Source organism: Rhodamnia argentea, chromosome 2 (assembly GCF_020921035.1).
Source record: "Rhodamnia argentea isolate NSW1041297 chromosome 2, ASM2092103v1, whole genome shotgun sequence".
NCBI classification, from domain to species: Eukaryota; Viridiplantae; Streptophyta; class Magnoliopsida; order Myrtales; family Myrtaceae; genus Rhodamnia; species Rhodamnia argentea.
This window is the reverse complement of record NC_063151.1, coordinates 17,630,852-17,642,758: the sequence shown is the minus strand read 5'-3', so window position 1 is coordinate 17,642,758 and position 11,907 is coordinate 17,630,852. Positions and strand designations below refer to the sequence as shown.

The following is an 11,907-nucleotide window of genomic DNA, read 5'->3' as shown; positions in this document are numbered from 1 at the left end:
CGACAGCTCTTTTTGTGATGGGTGAGTAGCCTCATCCGCAAATCTTTACTTTGCAGATCGAATTGGATAAGAATTTTTTCCGTTAGTTGCTGAACCGGGTTAGCTACCAAAAGAATGGATGAGAATGAAGCCACGGTACAAGAGGAATAGGGCAACTCTTTATGTAAGACACAAGTAGAAAAGGTCGCGGTGCAGATTTAACTGCATTACAACATGTACCCGGGAGTATCTGCATAACGGACACGATAGAGCAACATCAGATGTCTTATGTCTACTAGAAATAAAATTCCAAGTCACTAGAGCAAGACTATGGTAAATGAATAACGACAAGAAAAGAAAAGTACCTCAAAGAAGCACTCCTCATTTGCATACCAAGGGGTCGTTTGTCATCTTCGCGCCTGAAGTCATAGAGAAACAATCAAATTCATGTCTTACAGCGCACGCGGCACTTTGTGATTTACCCTGGAAATGTTTGTTAGAGAAGGAACAAGCAGGTCACATTTTCCTAGACTATAAGATGTAATAGAGGATGCTTCGACCAGAGAAAGAAGGCATAACTCACCATCCCTTTGAGTTCGCAAGGTGGTCTAAAGCTCGAACCGGTTTGATCGCAAGAGTTTCTCAAGAAAGGATGCTGTAGCAGCTCCTTAGCTGAAGGTCTATGCGCGGGATTTCTTTGGAAGCAACGCTGTAGGAAATCCTTTCCTATTGACGACAGCTTCTCTGGTATGGGAGGGCTTCGATACAAAACTTTGAACATCGCTTGAGGCTGATTCACAGAAGAATGCCAGAGTATCAAAATAAAAGCATTATTTTGAACACTATCATGTGTGAATACAGTAAAACCAGTAGGAAGTAGCAACCAAGTGAAGATCGAGAAGCCGTTTTTGGTGAAAAGTATCGGATGTCAACACTTAAGTACAGAAAACTATCTTTCTATGCAATATCTCAAGAAATAATTGACTGGAAGAGTGATCCCTCAAGGATAAACTATCGAAAACAACAGAAATATGGGTTTTGTGCTCATAAAATCTCAGAGAATTGACCGTGCATCTGCACATTAAGTATTGGTGCTAAAGGCCAATTGTTGATGCCAAAACTGGAACTTACACAAGCAACCAAAAAATTGGCTGCAATTAAGAAAAAGCCCAGAAGCAGAAAATTGTGAAACTTTCAAAATGAAATTGAATGACGCGAGTAGTTGTTACACTCACCCCTTCTAGTTCACCCCAAGGAGGCACTCCGTTCAGCATTTCAACGATGGTACAACCAACGCTCCATATATCAACTGCAAAAGCAACCTCAGGACTCGTCTTCTTCTTTGTCATAGATCCCTGCAGGACCTGCATGATAATTTGAGATGTGACATCAGAGCTTGCACTTGCATGGAATATGAGTTTAAAATAGTTTAAGGTATGCTACCTCCGGAGCCATCCAATAAGGACTACCCTTCAGAGAGAGAATGGAAACCTGTCCTGTGAGCTGTATGCAAGCTTGAGTTAGTATACAAGCAACTAAAAAGTTGATGCAGTAAACTTCCATGATGCTATCCCATGGAATGCAAAGGTGGTGCCCTTCTATCCACAGCAGCACCTATTTCTGCTTTCGATATGTTTTTAAATCCCTTGAATTTTGCTGAATCCAACCACCCGGTTTGCCCATCTTTCCCAAAATTTTTAGCTAAAAACCAAGTTTTCTACATGTCTGCCTATCAATTCATCAAAGGATAGTTTTTCTCTTGCCAACAAAGAAATTTCTCTTTGTATCATTTTCAAGAAAGTTGACAAACTGGAGGGTATGGTGAAAGATATTCTTTCTTTTCCACTGTTTCGACATGTATAAAAAAACATTGTGACGGGCGATGCTTGGTTACAATCTCGAATCCGTTATTATGGATGTGATGCCGGAAATAGACCGATTTATGCTACTTATGCGTTGGTTACCTTTATTAAATTTAGTAAGCAATTTTCATGCATTTATATGAGATAGATTTCTGCATGAAAGGAAATTTTGGTTACTACATGGATGTACAGTGCATATACTTATGGTTTAGATATTCATGAATATTTCAATTGGCTTTCCTAATTGTGCTTGTTCATGTGTGAGCATCACATGACTATTTGTGAAAAACAAAACTTCTCACTAATCATGTGTAGCATAATTGATCTAACTGGGAGTTGAATGACTACTTCCATTAAGGAAACCCGAATAATCTTCTTATCCTTGATTAAACCCAATTGATTCGTTTGATGCATGTATTTTTTGTATCAAACACGCTACAAATAATTCCATAATTATGGAACACCAATATATCAACTATTCGAGCACATAGCTAATAAAAAAAATATTGCCTAGTGTTTGGGATTTTTTGAGTATCTGATTAGTCACCAGTAGATATGACAATCCTTTCTCTCGCGAACGAGATAGCTAATGGGACCACATAGTCCAAGCTCCTAGAAGTGGCCTTGTAAAAGTAAAAAATCAAGTTTTTGACTTTAATGAGTTATGAACATGCATTTAACCAACAATTTGTTCCTATCAATGAGCTGTTCAACACTTTTCTGGCACCTGACTAGACGCTGTAGAGCATAGCAGTCTTCAATCTCATAAACACTAAATAATTAATAGGAGGACACAATCCATACTCCTAGGGCTGACCTTGACACAAAAATAAATTTACAAAAAATCATCTTTTAAACTTTTCTTCTTTAATTTTGGTTTAGTGTAGATATAAAAGTAGAACTTTACTTACCACTAAAACCAAATTAGACATCATATGACTTTCCCATTATATGAAGAATCTAAATGACATGATGCTAAAATAAATCGATGACAATGCCTTGAAGTGCTGAAGAGGTCGCATTCCAGTTCTTATCAAGGACCCACGGACACATTGACCAGCAAAAAGAGGGTAACTGCTACAAAGGAATTTTATGAAGGATTTCATTCTCTCTGACCAAAAGAAGTGTCCAACTTCAATGGCTTGGAATAAGAATGACCGAGAATCTACAGCTAGTTTTCTGTCTTCTCAAAGGACAGATTCAATTTAACAAGTGCATATATATGATCTGAATCGTTTCCTTCAAGCACTTTTCATGGTTAAAGAATGAAAATACACAATGAGTATGTAATGCCATCTTATAAAAAGAAAAAGACGTGCAAAAGGTACATCAAGGATAATTTCTTGTAAGAAACTGGCATGGGGAAACATGAAAATTTCTTGGAACATGCAAATGCGCATGAAGACATGTTCTACAACAAACTTAAGTTGCAGAAGCAAACTAAGCTTACATGTTTTGCCATCCCAAAATCAGCAAGCTTGACTACACCAGTGGCATCAACAAGTAAATTTGCCCCTTTTATATCCCTATTGGCAAAAGAATCACATAAATGAGTATAGTTCCAAGCATAATTCAAGTTGGAAATGCATTCACCAAAAGAAGCTGTGAATCTTTAAACTATATTTCAGGCAAGAGTAATAGAGCACAGAGTATTCTTGTGATAAAACAGAGACCATTCCATTTCAATAAAAAGGTTTTGCCACGATAATGATATTCATAGTGGGCATTGTTATCAAGTTTTATGCTAAAGAGAGTCATACATACGTATCCCATGTAAACTGTTGCTTACCTGTGAATTGTGCGTTTGTTGTGTAAATAAGCAAGCCCAGATAAAATGTGACGGGTGAAATTGCGAACAACTGATTCAGTCATAGTTCCACAATGTTCACGGACATATTTGTTAATTGATCCCGGATGGACATACTCCAAATATATGTAGAAGTGATCATCAACCTGCAGATAGAATGAGCTCCCTTCATTAATAAAGTTTCGGAATGGCACTATAATCCAATCAAAATGAGATGGGGAAAACTAGAAAGCACTTACAATTTCACTACCATAATATTGCACGATATTCGGATGCTTGAATTGTCTAAGAACTCTGATTTCCTGCAACCATGAGATAATGAAGAGGACAAGAGCACAGCTAATTGTCAGATTGATTATTCATATCAATGCTCATACAAAGAATAACTGTTACAAGGAGCCATTTAAGACGAAGTTATCACAAGTAACCTGCTCCAGCTGCTTCACACATTCAATAGATTTTGGGTCATCCATTATTAGGTCAACTTCTTTCATTGCACATAAAGCTCCTGTTTCTCTGATAAAAGAAACAGAGTTAATCATGTCACAGACCATGAAGAATTCATAAATTCTCCTAAGCATGAGCTTACCTGTTGGTTGCAACATAAACGCTCCCAAATGTACCACGTCCAATAAGTTTCCCTTTCTGCCACTGACCAGTCACGGATGCCAAGTTTTGCCTTTCTGCGGCATGGCTGATATTTGACGTTGAAGGGGGAAGAGGTAATGGATGGGCATTAAGCTGAGCTATGCAAGTCTCGGAAAGAGATTTGTGTTGATACCACGATGCAGTACAACGAGGACTTTTGCGGTTCGGGCTGGGAGTGCTTGAAGTCGGGCTTTGAAGTGGAGAAAGATGACCCAAAGATTTTGGTAAGGTTGGAGTTTGGCCTTTCAAAGTAGACCAACCGTCTGGAACCGTTGATTTACAGGAAAAGTACCCAGTAGCCGGATTCTGGGGGCTAAGATGAGGGCTTGACAGACTACTAGCTGGAGCGCTCCTGGCTGGTATATTGATCCGCAAGTTGTGATTGTCCAAACTCAAGTCTTGCAGAAAAACCGTTTTGGAGTATGTTGAAGGTTTAGCTGATTTTGGGGACACATGCCCATTGTTCTTCCTGAGAGTTTCATAACCATAATAGCTTGATCAGTAAAAGTCACTGCTCGCTCTTTGCATAAGAGAAACTCAAAACGAATATAGAGTGGTATGTCTGACCACTGCAGAGAATTTTCGTTCTCTGACACAATAGCTTAGTTTAATCTATATAAGTTGCTATTTATCCAAACAGCACTCAGCTTTTGATTTCAAAGATAACAAATCTTGAGAATTCCTTGACATATGGCACATTAATTTAAGCATTCATCCTTCTTATAGACGCCGTCGAATTAGCTAGCTTACATCAGTTAGACTTACAACAATAACAATTTCCACTGACTTTCTTGACCAACTCTTGACAAAGAAGGACAATCAGCTGTCATTAACAATTCAAAAAGCAGGTGAAGTGAAACATATAAAGCTTTCAGTCTTAGTGCCCATGCCAATGACCAAAGCGTCGTCATTAACCCAATGGTCTTCTACAACTATTTCAAGGCAAACCAGGCAGCATAGGACTCGTATTGTTGTGGCCAAGCTAACTCAGAACTATCACTAAGCTCGTTAGATATTAGCAGCCCTACCTCCCTACCTCGGAGGCGGATCCTTCCTCGGTCAATCCAGTTCTATCCGGCGCTACCCACGAAGAAGCCATCTCGGGCAACGGCAGCGGTTGAGGCACCGCCGTCGACCACCAGCTTTCCGACCTCCCAGGCGACCGCGTGTTCGGCGTTGACTGGGGCGAAACCGGCATCGACCGCGACAGGCCGCCCACCTGGACCAACCCGATCTCGTCGTCCGTCGCATACCGGAGCTTCCTCTGCCTCGTGAGCCGCCTCTGCATGACCGACGGCCCTCGGCCGTCGCGGCTCGCCGGAGAACCGGACGGGGACGCGTTGCCGAAGGACGAACGAGCGCAACGGTTCATCTGCGAAGCGCGCGTGCGGTTCCAAAACGACCAACCGACAGCAGGAGACAACACCCAGAAGAGCAACCAAAAGAACCGGCGCGCGCGGGAGAGAGCAAGCAAGGGCTCACGCGGCCATGGGAATCGCCTCGCTGGTTTCGTCTTCCTCGTCCTCCGTTTACTTTTGAAGACGGAAATTAGTGGTGATTGCTTGGTCAACAAATCAAGTAGAAGCTGAGGTGGATGAGGAGCGATTTCTCCATGTTCGCTTTCGACAGCTAAATATCAAACACTTGTCTTTTGAACTGGTGATTCGAACGGACTAGTAAAGAAATCGAAAGAGCCGCCATTGTCAACACGAGGACAGAGCTTCCAGTCGAGTAGTTTCTTTATCAATTTCGTAGCCGCAGGTCAAAGATTTGACCGGATCCATCGTTGTGCCGGTCAACCATGGGATGCACGTGAGCAGCACATGATCCTCCATCGTTGAAGCTAGCCATTTCCACTTGTCAAAAGAAACGTAGAAAATGAAATTCATTTGCCATTATCGTCCACATTCCCTTTTTCTTTTTTACGGTTTTCGTTATTGCCCTCTGGCATTTTCTGATTTTAATTTTCAAAAAGTCATTTTTCAGAAAAATAATAATATTTTTCGATTTTTAACTAGAAATATGAAAAAGATCCGACACATATTTTTCATCGTTTGGTATGAAAAATCGAATTTAATTTTCCTCCAAACACTCATATCAATAAAAAAAAAAATTTCTTTTTGTTTTCATTTATTTATACTTTTCTTTTCCTTCCGGTTTTGGCTAGTTGCCAGCCACGGCGACAGCCGGCAACCGGCTGCAAGCGAACCTCGAGGATCGGCCGGTCTAGGCAAGCCTCGAGCTCGTGCAATGACACTATTGGAGAGATCAACTACGATACTAAGTACGAAATTTTCATTCATTTTAATAAGACAAAAACGTTGACGTAATCACATACATTCGCGCATTTTTGTGAGCATCAGCATGTCCTGCATCAAACCAAATAATACAGTGCCACGAGCTAGCGATGAAAGGAGAGGCAAAAGTGCTGGATAATAGCAAACCAAAAGACCAGCGAGAATAAAGGAATCGCATGCGCTCAATTTACGGGGAGCTCATCGGCCCGCGTCATGGCCGATCGCCGAGCTAATGACCATCGCCGAGGTCCGCGGTCGGCATAGGAACAAAGGAGAAGGAGCCGCTGGCGGAGGGAGGAGGAAGAAGGAGAAAAGAAAAAAAAGTAAAGTAAAATAAAATAAAAAATTAAAATTTTGGAATTTTTAAAAATAAATAAAATGAAAAGAAAGACAAAAAAAAAAAAAGGCAATAAGAAAGAGAAGATGAAGGAAAGATGAGAGAAATGTTTTCCTCTTCTCAAAAAAAGAAATATTTTCTCTACTTTTGGAAAAACGTTTTTCGGATTTTCCGGCATTTTCCCACATGTCTATTCCGACGAAAACACCAAGGGTGATTTTGTTCGAAATGCTTTGATTTACCCAAATTGAAGAAGCCGCAAATAGTAGTTAGGATTCGTGCTCAACATCTTCGCATACGACTCGTGCATCCGGTCGAGGGAGATTACCGCCTTGTGCACGCTCTCTCCTCGTCCACCAACTCGCGACACTCTTTCTCCTTCTTCGCCCGAGCTTGTCAACCTTGGGAGGCCGTTGGGAGAGCACGATCTTTGAGCTTCATTGAAAGCAATGTATCACCGACACAACATATGACACGACATGACATGTCGACACATGATTCCTCAAAAAATAAAAAATTTCAACATATTGTATTATTAAATGTATATTTTTATATATGCATGATAATTTATCATACATATATAAAAATATCAATGATGAGTTTCTTGCTCTTCTATAAGAATTCACTATTAGATTTTTTTTTTGTTGGGTAGGTATATTAATTTTGAGGTGATTGGGCATATGGCTTAAATATATATATTTTTGATATATTTATATTTCGACATTGAATTTATTGAAAATACTTAAAATTGATCTCGTATGTGTCAAAATGGTGTATCGGAGATGCTGGACTGATGTGTCGTTGGCGTGTCTGGAGCGCTGGCTACGGGGCAGTTGCATGTTGGAGAGTGTCCGAGAGTGCCAAAGTATCAAACATGATACAAAAACCTTCAAAGAGTGTCGGTACTACGTAGATTGACAGGGTGGATTAGATCTTGGCTAGCTTCGACCGGGCATTGTCATGGCCTCATGGTGGGGCAGTCGCCGAGAGTCTTGTGGACGATTCGAGTTTGGCCGTCATCAGTGACAGCATTGGCCATGGGGTCGAGGAGCCTGGGGAGTGGGAGGTGGGGCCTGTGGTCGGTAATCTGGGGCAGCCTTAATTTTTCAAATCTGGGGCAGCCTTAATTTTCCAATCAACACGGCAACTCGTCCTTTTTTCATCCAGGAGAAAACCCTTGCCTAACTTCAATTTGAGAATGACCGAATTTGGAAATTTTGAACACGGACCCTAGCTTCGATTAGGATTTCTTCAAATTGGATAAAATCGGAACATTTTTTGACAAAATTGCCTCAATGGCCGCCAGAATAAGCGCGGTGAATCACACGCGAAAGCCAACCGGTGAAGATTTGACCGATCGGTGAGCTCAAGACCTCGTTTGAGATTAAGTTGGTTAGGACTTTATTTGAGACAAGATTCACTATCGAGATTCTTTCGAAAAAATGACCTGATTTTAGATTTTTATTTTCACGCAAACCGTTGTCGTGATATTTGATTTTTAACTTGGGTAAATTGCAAATGGAAGGAAAGCCAAGCTCAAATTTTTCGAAACTCGAGGAGACCTGCATCATGCTAATGGTCAGCCCACCTCCGAGTCACTAAAATCGGGTTATTTAAAAATCAATTACCAAACTCACAAACAACCAACATTTCCTGAGGGAGAGGGAGTCTCCCTCATCTCTTTTCCTAAGTTGTTTTGATCTTCCATTTTCTTTTCCTGCTTTCCTCCCATTTAGGAGCTTTTCTCTTTCAATTTAGTCTAAATCTGGAGCTTTTCTCTCTCATTTTTAGGAGATATCTATCTTGATCTGGTTTAGATTTGGGATTTTCTGCATGTACGTTTTCGGGGTTTCGTTATTCTCCGATTCGTTGGTAAACAAGTCTAGTTTCAAATGAGATTAGATGAGTTTCGTGAAGGTTTCGCTCTCACACATGTCAAATTTAGGCTTGTTTAACCGTTTTACTCTACTTGATTATGATATTAGGGACGCCAAACCTAGACGCACACAACCGAAAGGGAAAACCGTAACAATAGATACAGATTTTGGTGTATGATCCTTACTGAAGATGAATTCGGTGATCGGCCGCCGGTTATGGTGTGAAAAAATCTTAGTTATGCTCTTTGAGCGTGTAACACATAATCTTGTTCTGATAATTTCTCTTGTTATGTGGAGTTTATTTTATTTTGAAGTTGTTTGTGATGTATTTTAGTTTGCGGTTGAACTGCAAGATTTCTCTCTTGTATCCCGAGCAAGTGAATGAAATGAAATGAAATGCTATGCTATTTTTAATATGAAAAAAATCACAAAAAGCCTACTCAAACCTTGAGACCACTCTATTCGAATTTAACCGGATCCCCTCCCCCAACCCCAAAAGCGAAGATCAAACGCAATCATAGTCAAAATGGCGAAGTACACCAAGAAGTGGAAGATAATTACACGTGAAGTCACGCCTAGAGGTGTCAATATAGGTCTTTGACTCACTTTTTAACCCACTTTTATTAATTTGGGTCAAATATGGGTGTAAAAAATAGATCAAATATGGGTTTAGGCTTATAAGCCTATTCAAATATGGGTGTTAACTCAACTCATTTTCAACCCGTAACCTACAGTTTCGTAAGAGCGCTTTATTCACTTGTAAAACCGCCGCCCGCGCCATCATCGCCCACCACCGCCAACCGCCTGCCCCCGTTCTCCTGCCGCTGCCACCGGACTGCCTGGTTCTCTTTCTTATATTCTCACTTTCATCGTAAATCGTCAAGGCCGCTGGCGTCGTCATGGAGACAACATGGGCCGGAGCAGCTTATAATCTTATGCTTCACATGTTGGCAAACCATGTCGATACAGAAAAATAGAGAACCTCAAAGCAGTGTTCCCATAAAACTGGAGGTTATACCATTGATGGCTAAATGGAAGGTTTAGTAGTTGATCGTCTGGACATTCATGATCTCTCGCTGCCATCTTTTTCGTATCCCATTCCAGTCAAGACTAATTTTTAACTCTGTTAATGCTCTTCCTCCCCTTTTTAAGCAGGTTTTAGGAGCTTATTGGTACCTGCTATCAATATAATGATAGAAGGCATGCTGGAGAAGAGTATGCGACGATCAGAAGCCGTCTTATGAGCACGGTTTCTTCGATTGGCACAGGGCAAATGATGTCAACAGGACTGCTTGGTTCCAGTAAAGCAATCTCTCCTGAGGTGGCGGCCGGGCGGGTAGGCAGCAGGCGGGCCACGGTGGCGATGGTGGGCAATGGAGGGCCGCGGGTGACGACGGTCTGTGAGACAGTTTTTACATTTTTTAATTTTATGAAACAAATATTTCATAATTTGGTTAAATATATAAGTATTTAAATGACACAAGTAGGATCGGTATGGGCCATAAATTTTATATTGTAAGAAAATGGATCAAAACAGGTTAAATGGGTCAATATGAATCAGACTATATTCGACCCGACCTAAACCCGACCCGACCCGACCCGACCCGACCCGACCCGTTTGACACCTCTCAAGCCATAGAGGTTCCTTCAGGCTTCACAGCCACTGTCATGCCGAATCAGAACTGATCTCCTAGCCTCGCTCCGTGGCCACCAAGACGAAGTCATGACAGCCACATAGTCCAGGAATTCAATACAACAAAGAAAGAATTATAAAGACTAGATTGAACATTTTCAAATAATTTATGTGCTAACGTTGCCCTTATCTTGTTTTTTTTTTTTTTTTTTTTTTTTTCGAATTATGCGATTCTCCATGTCGTTACCACACGGAGTTCGTGCTATTTAACAAAGAAAATAAGATACATGCCACCTCAAAAAGAGGGGAGAATCACAAAAGAACTCCTAAATCGATTACAATTATGTTAATTCAGTTCAAAATTTCTTTGTTGATTTAGTTATAAAGCCTTTACAATTGTGCCAATTCAGTCTATTTGATCGGCCGACACCGACGTGGCAAATTTTTTTTAATAATATTGTAATATGTTTCAAAGTTTTTAATTACTTTTATTTTTTTTAAATAATTTTTTGCCTTTTTCTTTTTCCTTTTTTAGGGTTTGGCCGACAGCCTCTTGCCGAGGGTCAATGGAGGTCGCCGACGATTGCCGCGGACTCGCGACCCTCGCATAGCCACGATGAGGGCTTGCAAGGCCTCGGTTTGTGGCCACCAGGTCTGCCGACGCAAACCCTAAAAAACAAAAAATAAATAAAAATTAAAAGAAATTAAAAAAATAGAATTATTATTCGAAATGACACGTCGGTGCCTGCCAGCCAAATGGATTGAATTGGCACAATTGCAAAATTTCTAGGATTGAATCGGTAAAAAAAATATTCCAATCCTGTCACCTCCCGTTGCCCTACCTTTCTTTTTGTCTTAGGCATGAATGGTTTCCAATCACCACCTGGAGTTGGCTTCATGAAATAAATTACATATGAGAAGGAAATTTCGTGAACCAAATTAGCTGGCTAGAAAAGGGGAAAAAAGTTCTATTTTCAAGAGGAACATCATGCATGACGTGGCAAAAAGATGGACATTATTCTAAAGAAGAGAAATTGACTACGTTCCTTGAAGCCGACGAAATATGGCATCTCCATCAGAACAATTTCCAATAGCCAAAGTGAGATGACTCGGAAGCTTAGAGGTGATTTCCTTGCGAGAGAAAAGGAAATGAGCAGCCTATTTCGTGCTGGCTTTCGTGGCCCTTCTTGATGTACTTTCTAATGGGCCCTTATATTAATGGGCTCATTCCAAGAATGCGATAGACCTGAATTTGGGCCGGAGCGATCCACTTGGGTTGGCGAATGTGAACGACGATGTTGCGAAGATAGCTTGAACCGCAACTGAGAGGTCTTAGACATTTATCGTGATTCAGACTATAAACATGGTTGCAACCATCCAATGTTCAATCCAGCTTTTATGAACTTTTCATCAATTTTTTTTTTCCTGCGACTACTCCTCTGGATGTTTGACTCTCGGCACACCGAA

The 11,907-nt window shown here is 40.8% G+C and overlaps 1 protein-coding gene across 2 annotated transcripts; it reads right to left on the bottom strand.

Annotated features, from left to right (window-relative positions):
• Window positions 1–73: 73 nt before the first annotated feature.
• LOC115747931 (mitogen-activated protein kinase kinase kinase 5-like) lies at window positions 74–6,017 on the bottom strand. Of its 2 annotated transcripts, XM_030684260.2 has the most exons (12): window positions 5,325–6,017; window positions 4,238–4,765; window positions 4,077–4,164; window positions 3,888–3,950; window positions 3,631–3,794; window positions 3,292–3,367; window positions 1,423–1,482; window positions 1,215–1,343; window positions 563–769; window positions 455–462; window positions 345–405; window positions 74–229 (listed from the first exon to the last, which is right to left on the bottom strand). In XM_030684260.2, exons 1-11 carry the CDS (start codon window positions 5,666–5,668, stop codon window positions 387–389), a joined length of 1,686 nt encoding a protein of 561 aa, XP_030540120.1. In that variant the 5' UTR covers window positions 5,669–6,017; the 3' UTR covers window positions 74–229; window positions 345–386. The 2 variants fall into 2 exon arrangements, with proteins under 2 accessions (XP_030540120.1, XP_030540121.1); XM_030684261.2 differs by lacking the exon at window positions 455–462 and having other exon boundaries at window positions 345–398.
• Window positions 6,018–11,907: the final 5,890 nt, after the last annotated feature.